The sequence below is a fragment of the Dipodomys merriami genome, unplaced genomic scaffold (genome assembly GCF_024711535.1).
Source record: "Dipodomys merriami isolate MVZ:Mamm:240054 unplaced genomic scaffold, mDipMer1.0.p SCAF_19, whole genome shotgun sequence".
In the NCBI taxonomy this organism is placed as follows: Eukaryota; Metazoa; Chordata; class Mammalia; order Rodentia; family Heteromyidae; genus Dipodomys; species Dipodomys merriami.
In genome coordinates, this window is record NW_027203270.1 from 10,978,943 (window position 1) to 10,999,537 (window position 20,595).

Here is a 20,595-nt window from a genome sequence, read left to right on the forward strand (position 1 = left end):
AGATCCTCCTTAGCCTCCTGAGTAACTGGGCTTACAGGTACACATCACTACCATGCCTGGCTCCAAGAACTTTGTATATATGTATGTGCACATGCTGGTCCTGAGGCTTGAACTCAGAGCCTGGGAACTGTCTCTGAGTTTTTTGCTCAAGGCTATTGCTCTGTCACATGAGTCACAGCTTCATTTCAGGCTTTTTGGTAGTTAATTGTGAATGAGAGTCCCATATACTTTTCTGCTGGATGTAGGTTCAAATGCAGTCCTAAGATCTCAGCCTCCTGAGTAGTTTACAGTGTAACCCATTGTTACCCAGTAGGATGGTACTTGGGTTTGAGCTCAGGGCTGTGTTCTTGCTAGGGCATATCCCTAACCTTCCAGAACATTTCTGATTCATGCTAAAAAATCCACTGCTTTTGAAAGGTGAAAAGTAGGTTTTGAAAATTCTTTCATAGCTGGGTTCCAGTGCCTCATGCCTGTAATCCTAGCTACTCAGGAGACTGAGATCTGAAGATCATGGTTCAATGCCAGCGCGAGCAGGAAAGTCCATGAGACTCTTATCTCCAATAAACCACTAGAAAACCAGAAGTGGCACTGTGGCTCAAGTGGTAGAGCCCTAACCTGAGCTGAAGAGCTGAGGGACAGCAACCAAGCCTAGAGTTCAAGCCCCATGACTGACAAAAATAAAATAAATAAAATTCTTTCATAAACTTTTAATATCAAAACTTTAAGTTTATATTAAATTTGCACAAATAGGAAAATAAATGCCTATATTTCATTTAGATTAATCAATCACTAACATCTTGCACAGAGATATTCTCAGTAAACATGTATATATACACAGAGACACATGTATACATACATGTATATATAAAGATACTACAGATTGAATATACATATATTTTGCTCATACACTTGCATACATACACTTACTTTATGTAGAACTCTTTTAAGAACTGGCTGTACATATCTCCTAAAAGCAGGAACATTTGTCCTATACAAATATAGCATGAGAGAGTGAGGGAAGGGGTGACATCATCCAAAAAGAAATGTACTCTTTACCTGACATATAACTATAACCCCTTTGAATATCATCTTTATAGTAACAATAAGTTTTTTGAAAAAAGTGAAAAAATACAGCATAATTATCAAAAATTTACAGCACCATTAGCTAATGTACATCCATATTCTCCAATATCTCAATTACGATGTTTGCAACTATTTTTAAAAATTCTGGATCCAATCCAAAACTCAACCAAGCACTGCTGGTTCATGCCTGTAATCCTAGCTACTCAGGAGGTTGAGATCTGAGAATCCCAGTTCTAAGCCAGCCTGGGCAGGAAAATCCGTGAGACTCTTAAACAAACCACTCAGAAAAAGTTAGAAGTAGCACTGTGGCTCAAGTGGTAGAGTGTTAGCCTCGAGAAGAAGCAGCTCAGGGACCGTAACCAGACCCTGAGTGCAAGCCCCAGGGCTGAAAAAAAATAGAATTCTAAACTGTATCTAGTTGACATGTCTTACTCTCCCTTAATCTAGAAGTTCTCTACTATTTTACCTTTCATAACATTGACATTTTGAAGTGTCTAGGTTAATTAATTAGCAGCAGGTACTTAAATGTGAATTTGATTGTGCCTGATTATTTCCTCATGGTTAGATTCAGATTAAACATTGACCTTTTATTTTGCTTGGCAAAATGTCATCCACATGAGGCTGTGGTGCTTTTTTATCCCAATACCTCCAGGTAGCTTGGGGAGAAAATTCTAGGCCTTCATGACATTTCCAGCCTGGGTGCAGTGGAGCCGGGCTATGGGTTCATCTCTGTACCAGATCCAGAGCTTCGCGAGGCTGGGCAGGGGGAGCCAGAGGGAGCCCAGGCAGCCAGAGAAATGTTCCCAGCGTCCATCTTGCCAGAGTTCTCTGCCAGGGACAGCTGGGCAACCAGGGCAGAGGTGAACTCTCCTGTGCCCCAGGACCTCAGGTGCTCAGCGGCCAGCCTCCTTCTCGGCAATGACACTGTGACAAAAGGTCACCTGCTGCCACAGCCACTGTCTGCTGATGCAGCTGCAAGGGAAACAGAGGGCTGAGGGAAGGCGCCATGGCAGTGCCATCAGGCTGAGGGGAAAAGACAGCCCAGGGACAGTGCGCAATGACAGAGGGAACCCCGATTTAAAATTTAAAAAAAAGTTGATACAAGAGATAAGAAAAACAAAGCTGGACTCTAAAAACAGACGAAACAATGAGAGACAGAGAGGCCACAGGTTCAAAAAGGAGAAAAAGCAAATTAGACAGGGAGAAACTGAGAGGCACACGCATGCGCATACACACACACACACACACACACACACACATACACACACACACGCCATGGAGAACAAAGTGGTGGCTCACAGGATTCCCTAACACTTCTGCGTGTTTCTATCAGTCAGCCTCAGAGGGCACAAGGGCTTTCCCCAAGGGGCCACATAGGGGTCACCTGCTCAGTCTGTACTTTTCCAAACACAGAACTTCTCCATTGTGCCACAGAAGGTGGCCCTGGGCCAGAAACTTCTTGACCTTACTTAGCAAGCACACCTCCCCTGCGTGCAGGACTGCAGGAGATAGGGCCCCTCCAAGTGACACTTGTGGGGTGATGCAGAAGAGCAGGAGAGACAGAAGGGAGGGCCCAGGGAAAGGAATGACACTAAAAATACCCTTCCCTCTGGGTGAGGAAGAATTCAGAACACCAACAGCTAGCTGCCCAGCAGGGTGACCTCTCCTGACAATCTCGGGCCAGAGTTTTCTCATGAGAAAAGGGCTGGGGGTGGGAGTGGGGGTGGAGGGAGGCTGCCCAGCTCAATAGAACCCAGTCTTGGGGTGTTCTGCCAACTCCTCCCAAGGCAAGTGGAGAAGGACCCTGTTAGAGGAACTTGGGGACCTCAGGGGATTTCTGCAACAAGGTGCAATGTCTGTTTTTACTTAGCGGGAAGAGAAGACAATGAATGGAAAGCAGAGTCAGAACTTTCGTAGCTTAGCAGCTGAGCCCAAAGGAAGAATAAAAGAACATTCCCCCACCCCCACCCCCCTCCAGCCAGTCCCTGCTTCTCACTGAGGAGGTGGAGGTGGAGGGGCGACAAGGGGCGGGACAGGACATCCCCCAGACTCTCCAGCCACTCTCGCTGCTCCTTCTCACTGGGGCAGGTAAGGATGAACTTCCGCTCCGGGGTAACTATGGTGAGGCCGGCTTTCCAGCGGTTCCCTCGAACGCCCCTGGGCAGGTCTTCACATACCTCGTAACCCTGCTCACTGCTCCCCAGAAAAACTTGGCCCTGCTCAAAGGCATCCTGAAAATCAAAGGCACCCGGTCATCAGAGATTACCCTGGGGTAGAAAAGACCCTGAATCCCTGACAGGCTCCTGGCTTTATTTTCGATTTGTTTTTTTTTAAGTATGAGAAGCCTGTTACCTGTGGCTTATGTCTATTATCCTAGCTACTCAGGAAGCTGAGACCTGAGAATCACACTTTGAAGTCAGCCCAAGCAGAAAAGTCAAGGAACTTGTCTCCAATTAACCAGTAAAAATCTGGAAATGGACCTGTGATTCAAGTGGTAGAACATCAACCTTGAGTGAAAAGGACCAGCAGAACTTGAAGTTCAGCTGGGCGCTGGTGGCTCACACCTGTAATTTTGGCTATGCAGGAGGTTGAGATCTGAAGGATCACAGTTTGAAGCCAGGCAAGGCAAGAAGTCCAAGAGACTCTTATCTCCAATTAACCACCAGAAAATGGAAAGTGAGGCTGTGACTCAAAGTGGTGGAGTACTAGCCTTGAGCAAAAGAGCTCAGGAACATTGCCCAGGCCCTGAGTTCAAGCCCCACAGGCTGAAGTTCAAGGCGCAGTACCAGTTCATACATGCATGAATCTCCCCCCACCCCCACCACACACACACACACACACACAGAGTATGAAGGCCCTACTAGGCATGGTTTTGGGATTTGTTTGTTTGTTTGTTTGGTGGGTCTTGGCGCTTGAACTCAGAGCCTCGTCTTTGTCTCTGAGCTAGCACTCTATCACTTTGGGCCACAGTGTCACTTTTGGTTTTCTGGTGGTTAACTGGAGATAAGAATCTCCTGTCATGGGCTGGGAAGGTGGCTCAGTGGTAGAGCGCTTGCCTTGCATGCTCGAGGCCCTGGGTTCAATTCCTCAGCACCACATAAGCAAAAAAAAAAGAAAAAAGCCAGAAGTGGCGCTCTGGCTCAAGTGGTAGAGCGCTAGCCTTGAGCTGAAGAGCTGAGGGACAGCGCCTAGGCCCAGAGTTCAGGCCCCACAACTGGACCAAAAAAAAAAAAAAAAAAATCTCCTGTCAGAGCTGGCTTTAAGCCATGATCCTTAGATTTCAGCCTCTGGATTACAGGTGTGAGCCACCAGTGCCTGGCTCCAAGCATGATTTTGAAGGGCTTTGAAAACCTTTGAGTAAATCACAAGTGTCACTTGATTGAAAAAAAAAATTAATATTCGCTGAAGTGCATAGTAGGTGCCTTCTGTGTGTGTGTGTGTGTGTGTGTGTGTGTGTGTGTGTGTGTGTGTGTGTGTGTATGTGTGTTAAACTCGGGCCTGGGTGCTGTCCCTAAGCTTTAATGCTTAATGCTAATGCTTAAGGCTGGTGTTCTGGCTTTTTGGTGGTTAATTGGAGATATCAGTCTCATGAGCTTTCCTGTTGGAGACTTTCCTGTCAGAGCTGGCTTTGAACCATGATCCTTCGATTTCAGCCTTCAAAGTAGGTAGGATTTCAGGCATGAGCCACCAATACCCAGCTACAGTGGGTACTTTCTCTGCAGCAACTCAGATACTCATGATGGCTACCTACAAGCCAGACCTACTTCCACAGAAAAAATTATGAACCAGATGGAGCAGTGTGGGCACTGTACCCAGGGCACACCACTACAAAGACAGGCCTGAGCCACTGCAGAGCCCACACTTCTCACCAACTCTTCTCCTGCACCGCTTGGTTATAAGTGAGCTCCCCAGAGACTCAAGGAGGAAACACCTTATCTATCCACAATTGGCAGCCCTGGGGAAACCCACATGGATTTCCCACACAGAAGCTAACAGAGAGAAGCAAAGGATACAGGCCTTCCCATCAGAAAGGATACAGGCCTTCCCATCAGGGTCCCCAGCCCTGGCATGACTGGGTATTCTCTGACAAGGACTGGGCTACATTTGTCTGGGGACATGTTGAGGATACACCAGGAATGGCTCTTACCAGAGGGTTCTTGTAATACAGCAGCCTCCGCTCCTGGGGATCCAGGGCAAACCACCTTTTCTTGAAAGGTTCTCTCTGCTACAAAAGAGAGAACCTCTTTAAAAGGGTTGGAAAAGGCCGAGGACAAAGATCACAGCCTGTCCCACTAGTTCTCCAGCCTGGCTTCTGCTGTCAGATGCCCTGGTGCCTCTCTCCTGGGCCTTGGACTTGTGCTCAGACTCTGCAAGCTCTATCCTCTCCTCCCTGCCCCAACTTCACTGCCCTCCCCCCCACCTCCCTGCAGCAGTTGCTGCCTGGGGTTGGAAGTGGTGCTTTCTGCTTTCTCAGGCTGTGGGCAGAGAAGGAAGCTGGGGAAATCAGAAGTGGCCACTGCTCAGCAAGGCAGAAAGTGCTGGCTTGGGCCAAATTCTAACCTAGATCAAAGAGAAACGGCTCAGCACAAGAACAGGGGAGGGGGAGACAGATTGCCTGGCTAGTGGAGGAAGGAGCCTGAAACTACCTTTGGATGTTTATCTTTTCTTTTCTTTTTTTTTTTTTTGGGTCCGGTTGTGGGGCCTGAACTCTGGGCCTGGGCGCTGTCCCTCAGCTCTTCAGCTCAAGGCTAGCGCTCTACCACTTGAGCCACAGTGCCACCTCCGGCTTTTTTTTTCTTTTTTGCTTATGTGGTGCTGAGGAATCGAACCCAGGGCCTCAGGCATGCAAGGCAAGCGCTCTACCACTGAGACACCTTCCCAGTCCCTGGATGTTTTTCCAAGTAGCCTGGGGCCCCATGCTTCCCTAATACCTGGCCCTCAATCTGTAAAACCTTTTCCAAAAGCCATGGATTGCAGCCTCTTCAAAGTGAACTTCTGAGTCTCTTCTCTATCTCTCCTCTTTCTCTGTCCCTCAAGCACCCGGATCCTAGGTGGCCAGATTCTCTCTACCTAGCATCCAGGCTCCATCCTCCTCCACCCCACAGCTGGCCTTCCCTTCCTTCTTAGATTAGGGAACAAGAGCTGGCCCTAGGTAAGGGGCTTGTTTACTGAAGAAGAGCCAGTGAGTGTACATACTAGGGACTGGGAAGGTGGCTCAGTGGTAGAGTGCTTGCCTTATATGTATGAGGCCCTGGGTTCGATTTCTCAGCACCACATAAATAGAAAAAGCCAGAAGTGGCGCTGTGGCTCAAGTGGTAGAGCGCTAACCTTGAGCTGAAGAGCTCAGGGACAGCACCCAGGCCCAGAGTTCAAGCCCCACAACCGACAAAAAAAGAAGAAGACAAGTGTGCATATGTATTTCCTCACACCTCACTAGCCCCACAACCTTGGCTGGTCCTGGTAGGTTCACATACACAGGTTCACACCAAGGTTCTAGAATACCCGCCCAGGAGCTGTCCCTTCTTGGTTCTGCTTTCCCAGGAATAGAGTGGGTTAGATAGGGTTCTGAAGAATAATGGTGATGCTGGTGGGGTGGGGAGCTGACCATGAGAAGCCTCTCATCCACTAACAGCCAGTCTCCACTGACTCCTTCAACCCAGGAACTTAGACCCTTGTTTTTCCACCTCCCAAATTCTGCCCTATTGGTGGTGACTCACAGGTCATGTGAGTCTGAGTCCTGCAGGGGGGGGGGGGGGTAGGGGAGAGGTATACCTTTGGGCCAGTCTTTTCCATGAAGCCTTGTTTGAGGTAGTTCCTGGTGATAAAGGGCACAAGCTGGGGGAAGAGAGACAGACACTGAGACCTTATTCATGGCTCTCTGTTGAACATGGCTCCCAGACAAAGGGGAAGTTAGGAAGGCAGAAGGATGTGCATTCATGGTTTCTGGGGTATATTTAGAACCTGCACTGGATATAATATGAATATTTCAACCAAGTCAGTCAACAGCATCCCAGATGTTTGGTGAGCTTACTGGCACAGTTCAGTCATGGTGTAAGGGCTTCTTCAGTCCCAGAGTCTGGACTCAGGAGAGGCTTGGAGGAAGCTGGGCCAGATTTAAATTGAGCTGAGAGTCTGTTCCCCTCCTCCCCTCCTCTGGCTCAGTAGTCAGTGTAAGGTCCTCTCCTGGATGGCGAGCAGACTCCACCCTCCTCGCAGCAAAGTCTCCACCCAGTACCTGCGTTACCTAGGCAACTGGGACACCTGGAAGAGGTCACGTCTGCATCTGCTGAGGTCACATCTGAATTTGATGTGGCCACACCTTTCCCCACCCATACCCTACATAAGGGCTAGCCCAGGCCCAGACCCTCCCTTTTTAGCTCTTGCTGCTCTTCTCTTGCTCTCTTGCTGCCCCCTCTTTTTTCTCTCTGTTCGTTTCTAGCTCTTGCTGCTCTTTTCTTGCTCTCTTGCTCTCTCTCTTTCCCAGCCACGTGGAGTGCCAACCTTGCCTGGTCCCAGCAGGTCTACCCCTTACCTGAATACCACGTGAGTGCTACTGTTCTTACCCCTCTCTCTGCTCTTTTCTCTCTCTTTCCTCTCTTCCCAGCTCTCTCTCATTCCCAGGCCTTTCCCAGCCACGTGGAGTGCCACCCTTGCCTGGTCCAAGCAGGTCTACTGAATAAACCTACCCCTTACCTGAATACCACGTGCGTGCTGGTGCAGCTCTTACTCGGCAACCTCTTTTTAAAAACCTAACATAAATGGTGCCGTGACTCGGATAAAGGCTTAAAGTCAGGATAGCTGGGATTTCTCTGTTTTTTTCCCCTCGTTTTTCTTTCTTTTTTTTTTTTTTTTTTTTTGTTCTTCCCTTTTTGCTCTGAGGAATACCCGCAGTTCTTACGGCCTTTTGCGAACCAGTCTCTGCGGCGGAATCAACGCATCGATACCATTGCTGCCTTCACATCCACGTCCACACCACTTCTCTACTCTGGTGAGTGAAACTACTCTACGGCTCTCTGTCGCTCAGTCTCTGTCCAGACGTGGCGCCACGCCAGAGAGCTCCTACGGCCTTTAGCTGAAAGGCCGGTCACCTCTGAAGCCGAGGACGCTTGGCTTTGGGGGCTTGGCCATTTCTCTCTAGAGGGCTCTGGGGGAAGTCGGGACGCCGCTTCTGCCTGGTCAGCTCTCCTTCACTCACCAGACTGACTCTCCTACTCATTTAATGGGGTGCTACGAATCACGCCTGAGCCGTGAAACCCCTTTGAAATGTCTCCCGCGCTCCCTGGAAAGCCAGAGAGCCTCATTTTTATGCCATTCTCAGAAGCACAGTTTTTGCTACTGCAATGGTAAATGGTCAGAAGTTTAATTTCAGGCTCTTTGCTCTCTCTGCCATTCATGGGCAACTTTCTACCCTTTTTTTCTACAACTTTTTGGCTTGTGCCTTGAAGAGTGCGACGCAGGCTGGGTCCCAGGGACCCCCCTCTAGGTTCCCTCTCAAAGGCTAGCCAATGTAGGCTTAATCTATTCAGGCTTTCTTTGCATTCTTTCAGAAATTCGCCATCTTGAATCCGCCATCTTGGCCACGTGGTGGGTTAAGGGTTTGGCCCCATCTGACCCTTAACCTTCCACTAAGTTTACTACTCCATCTATTCTAAGGTGCCTTGCTAACAAGTTGCTGTTTTCACAGGCCCTAGTAACTGAGGCCCAACCATCTGATGTGCTTTGTTAGCAAAGATGTCTAAATGTTGTCAAAATTTTAGGTTTTGAGTTTTGCCTTTTTTGTTTTGTGTTGTGTATTCTACTACTGACTACATGGTTCTAAAATACTGGGCATATCTATGCTAAAATTTTCATCACATCTAATGAGTTTTGTCATTTCAGAATATTTGTTGGCAATTCTTGATAAGAACCAGGTAAGTTCTACTTATTCTACTTGATCTCCTTGTTGCTTTAATTGGAAATAATAAAGGGCTTTTGTGGCAAAGATTTCAGTTCAAAGCCAGCTCAGGCTAAAAAATCCCTTAGACTCCGTCTCCCAGCTAAACTCTGCAAGTGGTACTATAACTCAGTGTGATAGAGTGCTAGCCTTGAGCAGAAGTGCTCAGGGACAGTGCCCAGGCCTTGAGTTCAAACCTCTTTAAATACTAGTGGTACTATAACTCAAAGTGGTTCAGTGCTAGCCTTGAGCGGAAGCGCTCAGGGACAGTGCCCAGGCCTTGAGTTCAAATCTTGAATACCAACTGGGACAAGCCATCCCAGCAACGAGCACCTAGACTCAGCCAGTCTAGGGAACAAGGGAACGTTGAAAGGAGTAAGAGGAGATGATGTCACATCAGCTACTTTGTGCCTGCCCTTTCAAAATTAACCTGAGCCGGGAGGTCAGTAGAAGTAAGAAGCTTACCCAGCCAATGTCTATACCTGTCTACCTATTAACTGAACAGGGATTTATATTCTTGCCTTTGTCACCTGAATTCTCTACCTAGTCGCCAGATGTCAGAAGTAACTAGGGACATTTCTACCAACATTTTCAGCCCCAAGTCCTTCCTCTTGCCATTTATTTGCTCTCTAGTATTTTTTTTCCAGCCCCTCAATGCTCATGAGACTTCTCCAGATTTCATCTAAGGACTCACGCCACCAAGGGACAGCTGCTGCTCACTGCCTTCTCTGGGAGGAGACCAAATTCCAGCCTTTTACCCCTATTGTCGACGCCCCTTGTCAGCAGGAAGTAGCCAGAGAGAATCCTCGCCCTATTTCATGATTATTAAAAGGCTGGAATGTAAGGTCCTCTCCTGGATGGCGAGCAGACTCCACCCTCCTCGCAGCAAAGTCTCCACCCAGTACCTGCGTTACCTAGGCAACTGGGACACCTGGAAGAGGTCACGTCTGCATCTGCTGAGGTCACATCTGAATTTGATGTGGCCACACCTTTCCCCACCCATACCCTACATAAGGGCTAGCCCAGGCCCAGACCCTCCCTTTTTAGCTCTTGCTGCTCTTCTCTTGCTCTCTTGCTGCCCCCTCTTTTTTCTCTCTGTTCGTTTCTAGCTCTTGCTGCTCTTTTCTTGCTCTCTTGCTCTCTCTCTTTCCCAGCCACGTGGAGTGCCAACCTTGCCTGGTCCCAGCAGGTCTACCCCTTACCTGAATACCACGTGAGTGCTACTGTTCTTACCCCTCTCTCTGCTCTTTTCTCTCTCTTTCCTCTCTTCCCAGCTCTCTCTCATTCCCAGGCCTTTCCCAGCCACGTGGAGTGCCACCCTTGCCTGGTCCAAGCAGGTCTACTGAATAAACCTACCCCTTACCTGAATACCACGTGCGTGCTGGTGCAGCTCTTACTCGGCAACCTCTTTTTAAAAACCTAACAGTCAGCACTCTGGATTTCCCACCTACTGAAGCAGCAGTAAGCAGTTCTAAGTGCTAACTCAGCACCACAACTACAACATTCTGGACTCTGATCCCTGGCCTTGTTAAAATCATGTCTAGGGAGCTGGTGTCTCAGTGTGTCCCTATGCCTAGAGTGGATTCTGTCTCAGACACCCAGCCTCCTGCAAACTATGGAACTGAGGAGCATTTGGGCTCTCCAGGAAGGCCAAGCAGATAGAAGGAAGAACATTTCAAGATTGCTATAATCCCTCCATTCCTAGCACTTAAAAAATTCTTTTTTTAGCCCAGTGGGGGTAGCTCATGCCTGTAAGCCTGGCTAGCTACCCCAGAGGCCAAGATATGAGAATCATGGTTTGAAGCCATGCTAGGGAAGGAAAGTCCAAGAGACCTTTATCTCAGAACAAAACTACTCAGAAAAAGTTGGAAGTGCAGCTGTGGCTCAAGTAGTAGATAGGAGAAAAAAGAGGAGGGGGAGGAGGAGGAGGAGGAGGAGGAGGAAGAGGAGGAGGAGGAGGAGGAAGCAACTCAGGGAAGTGCCTAGGCCTTGAGTTCAAGCTCCAAAACCAGCACAAAAAAAGGAAAAAAAAACAAAAAAAGAAAAAGATATTGTACTCACAAACTGACATACTGAATTCAACCCCTTTGTACAACTAACTTTAAAATCTTCTTAAGTGTGAGATTCTTATCTCAAATTAACCACTAGAAAACCAGAAGTGGCATTGTGGCTCAAAATGGTAGGACTAGCCTTGAGGGAAAAAGGTCAGGGATATTTCCCAGGGCCTGAGTTCAAGCCCCATGACTGACAAACAGGAAAAAAAAAATCCTCGTAATGTGTACTGGTGCCTCAAGCCTATAATCCTAAACCTCAAGAAACTGAGATTTATGGATTACAGTTTAAACCCAACTCAGGTATACATATTCAAGAAATTAACCAGGAAATCACCAGAATTGCTGGCATGGCTCAAGCACTAAAGTGTCAACCATGAGTGAAAAAACAAAACAAGTGAAAAGAACTTGGGATTCTAAATTCAAGCCCCACTATCAACACACACACACACACACACACACACACACACACACACACACACACACACAAAATCTTCTTACACAAGGTACTTGGGAGATAGAGATAGAAGAATGGAGGTTCAGCCGGGCGCTGGTGGCTCACGCCTGTAATCCTAGCTACTCAGGAGGCTGAGATCTGAGGATCGCGGTTCAAAGCCGGCCCGGGCAGGAGAGACTGTGAGACTCCTATCTCCAATAAACCACCAGAAAACCGGAAGTGGCGCTGTAGCTCAAGTGGTAGAGCGCTCGCCTTGAGCTGAAGAGCTGAGGGACAGCGCCCAGGCCCAGAGTTCAAGCCCCACGACCAACAAAAAAAAAAAAAAAAAAAAAAGAATGGAGGTTCAAGGCCAGACCAAGCAAAAAGAAACAATCCTCTTAGCAGCTTCAATCAGGAATCAGATTTAGCACCTCAAAACTGGAAGAGACCCTGAAGATGACAAGGACCAACCACCTAGTCATCAGTACAGAAAGCATTGATTAGAGAAGTTCCATAACCTGCAAAGAGCACACAGCAAGTTATTGATAAATATCCAGGAGGACCCAGGCCCCCTGCCTCAACCCATTACTCTGCCTCATACTGTTGAGCCTCCCTAGCCAAGTCTGAAGGAAGTAGATGTTATCCCAGATGCCAGGGAATGATCAAAGGCTCACCACTGCCTTGGCCATGGCAGGTAGACATGGTCCTGTTACAATTGTAATGGGGGGAGCTGGGAAGGTGGCTCAGTGGTAGAGCGCTTGCCTTGCATGCCTGAGGCCCTGGGTTGGATTCCTCAGCACCACATAAGCAAAAAGAAAAAAGCCGGAAGTGGCGCTGTGGCTCCAGTGGTAGAGCGCTAGACTTGAGCTGAAGAGCTGAGGGACAATGCCCAGGCCCAGAGTTCAGGCCCCATGACCGGACCCCAAAAAAAACCAAACAATTGTAATGGGGAGGTACCCAAGATTTCCCTGATGTTAGAGTAGGAAGGGCACCTTCAGATACTCAAGTGACCTTCCTGGGACTCAGGTTTTCATCAGCAAAATGAGAATAATCACTCCACCTAACTAATAGACTCTCGTGTGTGTGTGTGTGTGTGTGTGTGTGTGTGTGTGTGTGTGTGTGTGTGTGTGTGTGTGTGTGTGTGTGTGTGTGTGTGTGTGTTCCAATCCTGGGGCCTGGACACTATCCCTGAGCTGCTTCTTTTTTTTGTTGGTCGTGCGGCTTGAATGCTGGGCCTGAGCGCTGTCCCTCAGCTCTTCAGCTCAAGGCCAGAGTTCTACCACTTGAGCTACAGCCCCACTTCCGGTTTTCTGGTGGTTTATTGGAGATAAGAGTTTCAGGGACTTTCCTGCTTAGGCTGGCTTTGAACCAAGATTGTGATCCTCAGATCTCAGCCTCCCGAGTAGCTAGGATTACAGGTGTAAGCCACTGGCACCTGACTTATCCCTGAGCTTCTTTAGTGCATAGCTAGCACTCTACTATTTGAGCCACAGCTCCATTTCTGGGTTGTTGTTGTTGTTTGGGGGGAGGGGGTTGGTATTGTTTTGGGTTTGTTTTGTATTGTAGTGGAGATAAGCATCTCACAGACTTTCCTTCCAGGGCTGGCTTCAAAACACAATCTTCCCGAATAGCTAGGATTACGGGTCTGATCCACAAGCACCTGGCTAGAATTTTTTTGGTCTTTTCTTTTATGGAACTGGGAATCAAACCCAAGATGTTGTACTAGCTAGACAAGTACTTTGCCACTGAGCTACATCCTAGCCCTAGATTTTTTTTTTTTTTTTGGTCCGGTCGTGGGGCCTGAATTCTGGGCCTGGACGCTGTCCCTCAGCTCTTCAGCTCAAGGCTAGCACTCTACCACTTGAGCCACAGCGCCACTTCTGGTTTTTTTCTTTTTTGCTTATGTGGTGCTGAGGAATTGAACCCAGGGCCTCATGCATGCAAGGCAAGTGCTCTACCACTGAGCCACCTTCCCAGCCCTCTTTCTTTTTTAGAATTGCAAGATAAAATAGGCTCAAACACACTTTGTGAGCCAGATATGGTGCTTCCTTTTGAGGTGCCCAGCCCCCAAGTTCCAAGGCCTTGCATTACTACAAATCTAGTGGAGTCTCTGAGTATCTTGGGGTCAGGAGTCAAAGAGAGAAGGAGGTGGCAGCAGGGAGACTCAGAAGCTGGGGCCCACATTCACTCACCTCAGCCTCTGGGAGCTCAGGAAAGGCCACTTTGAGGTATTGTAAACGGGCTGCACGAAGGGCATTGAACCAGTCTACTATCTCCTGCCAGAAGAAATGCAAAGGATACAGACAGCCAGTGAGATGGAGGGGAAGGGGCCAAGTCTGGTGGCAGGTGAGGGTTCTCAGTTATGGGGCAAACCCCAGGACAAAAAATAAAAGCTCAGAATAGTAGGTGTGCTTGACCTAAAGAGGAGAAAGGGAAATGGTTTCATAATTTTGAAAGTGTGTTCAAATGAATTTCTTTTTTTTTTTTTTGAGGGGGGGGGGTTGTCGGTTGTGGGCCTGTACTCTAGGCCTGGGTACTGTCCCTCAGCTCTTCAGCTCAAGGTTAGTGCTCTACCACTTGAGCCACAGCGCCACTTCTGGCTTTTTCTGCTTATGTGGTGCTGAGGAATCGAACCCAGGGCCTCATGAATGCAAGGCAAGCACTCTACCACTGAGCCACCTTCCCAACCCTCAAATGAATTTCTTTTTTTTTTTTTTTTTTTGGGTCCGGTCGTGGGGCCTGAACTCTGGGCCTGGGCGCTGTCCCTCAGCTCTTCAGCTCAAGGCTAGCGCTCTACCACTATGAGCCACAGCGCCACTTCCGGCTTTTTTCTTTTTGCTTATGTGGTGCTGAGGAATCGAACCCAGGGCCTCGAGCATGCAAGGCAAGCGCTCTACCACTGAGCCACCTTCCCAGCCCTCAAATGAATTTCTTAATCACTGAGTTACATGCATGTCCATAACTGCAGCTGTTCGAACAAGTCATCCAACTTCCCAGTTCCAATTCTGAGGAGCTCGCTCCAACCTTTGAATCATCTTGTCCTAGTCCAGTCCCTGTGGTCCTGGAAGGGCAGGGATGTCACACTGGCAAATAGATGGGTCTCAGAGAAGCAGGGCTTAGCCTTAGTGCCCAAAATTCATCAAAATAACCCTGCAGGTACTGATGTCAGTGGCTCACACCTGTCATCCTAGCTACTCACAAGGCTGAGATCTGATTATCATAGTTTGAAGCCAGCCCAGGCAGAAAGTCCATGAGGCTCTTAGCTCCAATTAACCACTAAAAAGCCAGAAGTGGAACTGTGGCTCAAATAGTACAGCACTAGACTTGAGTGAAACAACAACAACAACAACAACAAACCTCAGAGACAACTTCTAGAACCTGAGTGCAAGCCCTAGAGCAGGCACAAAAATAGAGAGAGAGAGAGAGAGAGAGAGAGAGAGAGAGAGAGAGAGAGAGAGAGAGAGAGAGAGAGAGAGAGATCCACAGGATGAGCAGAGGTAGGCTAGGAAGGTGGCTTAGTGGTAGAGTGCTTGCTTAGCATTCATGAAGCCATGGGTTTGATTCCTCAGTGCCACATAAACAGAAAAAGCCAGAAGTAGTGCTGTGGCCCAACTGGTAGAGTGCTAGCCTTGAGCAAAAGAAGCTCAGGGACAGTGCCTACGCCCTGAGTTCAGGCCCCAGGACTGGCAAAAAAAAGGAAAGATTTAAAAAAAGGTGGATGGTCGAGTGTTTGCCTTGCATGCATGAAGCCCTGGGTTCGATTCCTCAGCACCACATAAGCAGAAAAAGCTGGAAGTGGCGCTGTGGCTCAAGTGGTAGAGCACTAGCCTTGAGCTGAAGAGCTGAGGGACAGCGCCCAGGTCCAGAGTTCAGCCCCTATGACCAACTCAAAAAAAAATTAAAAAAGAAAAAAAAAAGGTGGAAGTGTGGGAAATTTTGGAGAGACAGAGTGTCCCAGGAGATGAGAATATGAATGAGTTAGGTGGGTTGTAGTAGTGGTAAATGGAAGGAGCTAATAGGTAAAAGAATTTAGGATAGCAGAGAGGACTCCAAGTCAGGCAACTTCTTAACATGCTCCCACATGTGCATGCTCCCACACAGTTGTTGAGGCTAGATCTTGCCTCAAATAACAAACGAACTAGACAAAACCAAAACAGAAAGACTCCTCCTGGATCTCAGGCACTAAGTGAATGAGGCCAACCCAGAAAAGATGTATTCAAGTTTTCACTTTACAAGGTCTCTCAAATCACAGGCTGGTGGGGACAAATCCAATTTGTATACATATTCATTTAGCTCCTTAAAATTTTTTTTGTTCCAATCCTCTATGCAGGCTCTCCTATTTATGCAGCACACCAACCCTGCTTTCATGCTGGTCCACTTTATTTTTAAATTATATCTGAGCCCACTTGTAAACTGGGAGGATTGCAATTGGAATCCAGCCAGAGCAAAAAATGTTTTCAAGACCTCATCTCAACCAGTAACAGGCTGGCCACACTGTTATCCAGCTGTGAGGAAAGCAAAAATAGGAGTGAGCACAAGACTATCTGAAAAGTAAGTCCAGCAAATAGGGATGGAAATATGAAGTGTGGTTAAAGTAGTAAAGTACCTTCCTAAGTAAGCACAAAGTCCTAGATTCAAACTCTAGTAACACACACACACACACACACACACACACACACACACAGACTACCTATCTGACTCCTGCAGGCACATTTTCAGATCTTCATTGATGTTCCTCTAACAGAGAGGCAGGAGTGGCTGGGGGCATCAAGGGAAATGGGAGAAGGGGCGGCCTCCACAACTGGGCAAATGGGAGGGAGCAGGTCACACCAGTTTCAGAGACCTAGCAAAGTCATGGCAGTGACCATCTGACATGGAAGGATTGCTCAAAGTGTCCAGCCAATTGGCAGACATCCCAAACTCCACAGACTGAGAACCAGGAGTCCCCTCTGTATCTCCCAGACTACCCAACTCCTAAGATTTTGGTAAAGTCAATCAAGGAAACTGAGAAAGGTAAGTGATTTTAGATTTCTTACTAGTCTTGGAAATGAGGCTCTTCAATGTACAGAAACGAAGGGGTGTGAAATCATCTGACCCTTGGGATTACAGAATAATTTGCCCCTGTTAGAAGGAGTATACTCTCTCCCTTTCTACCTTTCTCCTCTTGTTATCTCTTCATTTCTTCCCCCTTTTCCTCTGTCTCTCTCTCCCTTACACACACACACACACACACACACACACACACACACACACACACACACACTCCTGATTCCTCTCTCTCTCAGGCTATATTACTATATTACTTCTGGCCTTTGATAAATACTATGTGCCTTTCTTGTCTGGGTCCTTCTAGCCAGATTGTAGTGGATTTATAGCAGTTACCAATACTGAAGCAGAAACTTCTTGCTCTGGAAAGCTTATTCTGGAAACCTTTTCCTTCCCCCATGTACAGATAGATACTTTGGATCTCTGTATTATTTGTTTGGAAAGCTTTTTTTTTTTTGGCCGGTCCTGAGGCTTGAACTCTGGGCCTGGGCGCTGTCCCTGAGCTCCTTTTGCTCAAGGCTAGCACTCTACCACTTGAGCCACAGTGCCACTTTCAACTTTTTCTAAGGAGATGAGTCTCATAGATTTTCTTGCCTAGGCTGGCTTTGAACCATGATCCTCAGATCTCAGCCTCCTGAGTAGCTAGGATTACAGGTATGAGCCACCAGTGCCCGGCTTGGGAAAGCCTTTTTGCTTTTTGTCCTAGGAAAACCTAAGATGTTTGCCTATCTCTGTCTCCAGAGTGCTGACCACTGTCATCACTGTCATCATCAGTGCCTATGCCCCACCTTGAGGCCCACAACTCTGCCCCATTCACTGCCACAGTCCTTGGAACCTTTGCACATCACAGGAGCTCAAGAAAGATGTGTTAAAAGACTGAATTCACTCAGCAATAAATAATACAGAGATACAATTGGCCATAAGATGCCCTTTACATCACTACTATAACCCACACAGGTAATGCAGCAACTGTTTCTAAGTCACTTCATGATCATGAAATTCTTTCGCATGCACAGCTCCCAGTCACTGGGTGCTAGAGTCCACAGACAAGCACACACACTCAGCAGCGAAGAGGCTACCCAGGAACACAGCTGATTGCAGCAGCCAGGGCTCCAAGACCTCTACTCTTCAGACCACACCACTAGGCACTCTGCCCTAACCCAGGAGGAAGGAAGCATGGAGGCTGCTGGCAGAGTGACCTGCGTCACCATCCCAGTGTGAGCAACCATTGGGGAGGCCCAGTCCCCGCAACTGGGTCCTGACTCTCGCTGCCAAGATTGTCCCTCCAGCAGGGACATGTAGGGTGGTAATAACTGAGGAGCCACTGGCTGTGGGACATCAGGAAATGTACAATGGAGTGGCAAGCTGAGCCTGCCAAGTCCCAGGCACCAAGCTGGGGGCTTACCTTCCCACTTTCATGATACACAAACAGGTTCCGGGTGCGGCCCTCTCTCTTGTAGGTGATCTGCAGCCCATGTGGGTGCCCTATCTTCTCTGTCTGGAAGGTAGCATTCAAATCCTTGATGCTGATGACAGCTTTGGGGCCTTTACTCTGAAAGGAAGGAAGGAAGAAGGAGGGAGGTAGGAAGGAAGGAAAGAAGAAAGGAAGGAAGAAAGAACAAAGGAAAGAGAGAGAGAATTGTCAGATACAGTCAGTGGGGTGATTTACCTCCTCACCAAGATTCTGCCCCCACCCCCATCCCCACCCCTGCCACTTTTTTTAACTGGGGTTTGAAGTCCAGGGTCTTGCACTTGCTCAGCTGGTATTTTACCATTTGAGCCATACCTCCAGCCCAAAAAACTCTTTAATTAATTTAGGGTAGTGTCAGTAGCTCATGCCTGTAATCCTAGTCTTAAGAGGCTAAGATCTGAGGATTGCTGTTTCAAGCCAGCTTGGGCAGGAAAGACCATGAGACTCTTATCTTCAATTAACCACTAAAAAGCCAGAAATGAGTTGTACTGCAGTGGTAGAGCACTAGTCTTGAGCAGAAAAAAAAAAAAGCTCAGGAACTCAGGGCCTGAGTTCAAGTCCCAGGACTAGAACTCACACACACACAACAACAATAATAATTTATGGCAAATGCCTGTAATTCCAGGAAGGTTGAACAGTAAGATTTAGAGTTCAAGGCCAACCTAAGCTACATAGTGAGACCCTGTCTCAAAAACAGCAACCAAAAGAATTATAGTAAAGCCAATTCATCTGTGATCCACCCACTATGCCCCTGCATCCTGCAGGGTATCTCTGGTATAAGTTTAATATTTGTCCTTCTAGGTTCCTTTCATCTTGTACTCATACAAATATATCTATGAGCAAATGTATAGTATTGTCTTATGTGCTATTGTTTGATTTTGTTTTGAGATGCTAGGAGAACCAAGAAGCTGAGTAAGTAGGAGGCCCTGAATTTAAACCCTGGTACTGACACAGAATAAAAAGTGTTTGGAAGTACTCTTGAATGTGCTAGGCAAGTACTCTACCACTGAGCCATGTCCCAATGCTTGGTTTTATGAGACCATCTGGCTATGTAGCTCAGGCTGGTCTGAAACTCTGCCTCCTAAATGCTGAAATTATATATATCTTGTTTGTTTGATTGTGTGAAACAAAATCTCACTGTGTAGCCCATGCTGGCTTTTTTTTTTTTTTCCATGCTGGCTTTTAATTTATGGTCCTCTTACCTCAGCCTCTTTTATTTTTTGTCAGTTGTAGGGCCTGAACTCTGGGCCTGGGTGCTGTCCCTCAGCTCTTCAGCTCAAGGCTAGCACTCTACCACTTGAGCCATAGCGCCACTTCCGGCTTTTTCTGCTTATGTGGTACTGAGGAATTGAACCCAGGACCTCATGCATGCAAGGCAAGCGCTCTTCCACTAAGCCACCTTCCAAGCTCTGCTGTCATTATTGTTTTGAATAGGTTACACTTTTTCTTGGGCCAGTCTGAACCACAATCTTCCCATTAAACCGTCCCATATAGCTGGGGTGATAGGGGCATGATACAACACCCAGCTTTTTATCGATTGAGATGTGATCATAGGAACTTTTTGTTTAGGCTGGCTTTGCAGCCATGGTCCTCCCAATTTCTGCCTCCCTGAGTAGCTAGGATTACAGGTGTGATCCACCATGTCCCCCTTTCTTTATGCTTTTGAGGGGTGTGTGTGTGTGTGTGTGTGTGTGTGTGTGTGTGTGTGTGTGTGTGTATGTGTGTGTGTGTGTGTGTGTGTGTGTGTGTGTGTGTGTGTGTGTGTGTGTGTTGCATTACTTGGGATTAAATCTAGAAGTTTTTTGTTTTTTGTGTTTTGGGTCCGGTTGTGGGGGCCTGAACTCTGGGCCTGGGCACTGTCCCTCAGCTCTTCAGCTCAAGGCTAGCGCTCTACCACTTGAGCCACAGCGCCACTTCTAGCTTTTTTCTTTTTGCTTATGTGGTCCTGAGGAATTGAACCCAGAGCCTCATGCATGCAAGGCAAGCGCTCTACCACTGAGCCACCTTCCCAGCCCCTAGAAGTTTTTTTTTTTAAAGACAACTTTATTGAGATATGAGTCACATAGCATACAATTCACTCTTCTAAAGGATACAAGCAATGCTTTTGGCATACTCAGAGTTATACAATATCAATCAATTTTAGAATTTTTTCATAACTCTAAAAAGAAAGCCTATCCAATTAGCAGTAGTCTCTCATCCACATTCCTAGTCTTAAGCATTATGAATTTTCCCATTTTTGACATTTCATATAAGCAGAATCACATAACATGTGCTCTTTTGTAATAGACTTCTGTCACTGTACCTAAGCTCTTTAGAGTTCATTCACATTTACCATGTTTCAAACACTTCCCTTACTTTTATTGCAGAGTATTATTCCACTGTATTTGCATATGGCATTTTACTTATTCATTTGTTGATGAATGAATTAAGGTTTTTTTCCCCCCACATTTTGGCTGTCATAAAAACTGTAATTAGGAACATATATGCAAAATGTAACTGAAGTATTAAAATGAGCACTAAAAAAACTTTTGTGTCAGTCCTGGGACTTGAACTCAGGACCTTGGGCACTGTCCCT

The 20,595-nt window shown here is 47.2% G+C and overlaps 1 protein-coding gene across 3 annotated transcripts in view; it reads right to left on the reverse strand.

Annotated features, from left to right (window-relative positions):
* Positions 1-956: 956 nt before the first annotated feature.
* Positions 957-20,595, reverse strand: part of Adap2 (ArfGAP with dual PH domains 2) — a 28,984-nt gene continuing 9,345 nt past the window's right edge. For 2 of the 3 annotated variants that reach the window (XM_070027243.1, XM_070027245.1), the window contains 6 exons: positions 17,955-18,101; positions 13,696-13,779; positions 6,856-6,918; positions 5,231-5,308; positions 3,080-3,314; positions 957-2,055 (listed from right to left, as the gene is read on the reverse strand). In XM_070027243.1, the coding sequence (XP_069883344.1) occupies positions 2,021-2,055; positions 3,080-3,314; positions 5,231-5,308; positions 6,856-6,918; positions 13,696-13,779; positions 17,955-18,101 (642 nt within the window). In that variant the 3' untranslated portion in view covers positions 957-2,020. The remainder of the gene's footprint in view (positions 2,056-3,079; positions 3,315-5,230; positions 5,309-6,855; positions 6,919-13,695; positions 13,780-17,954; positions 18,102-20,595) is intronic. The other variant, XM_070027244.1, reaches the window with a different exon arrangement.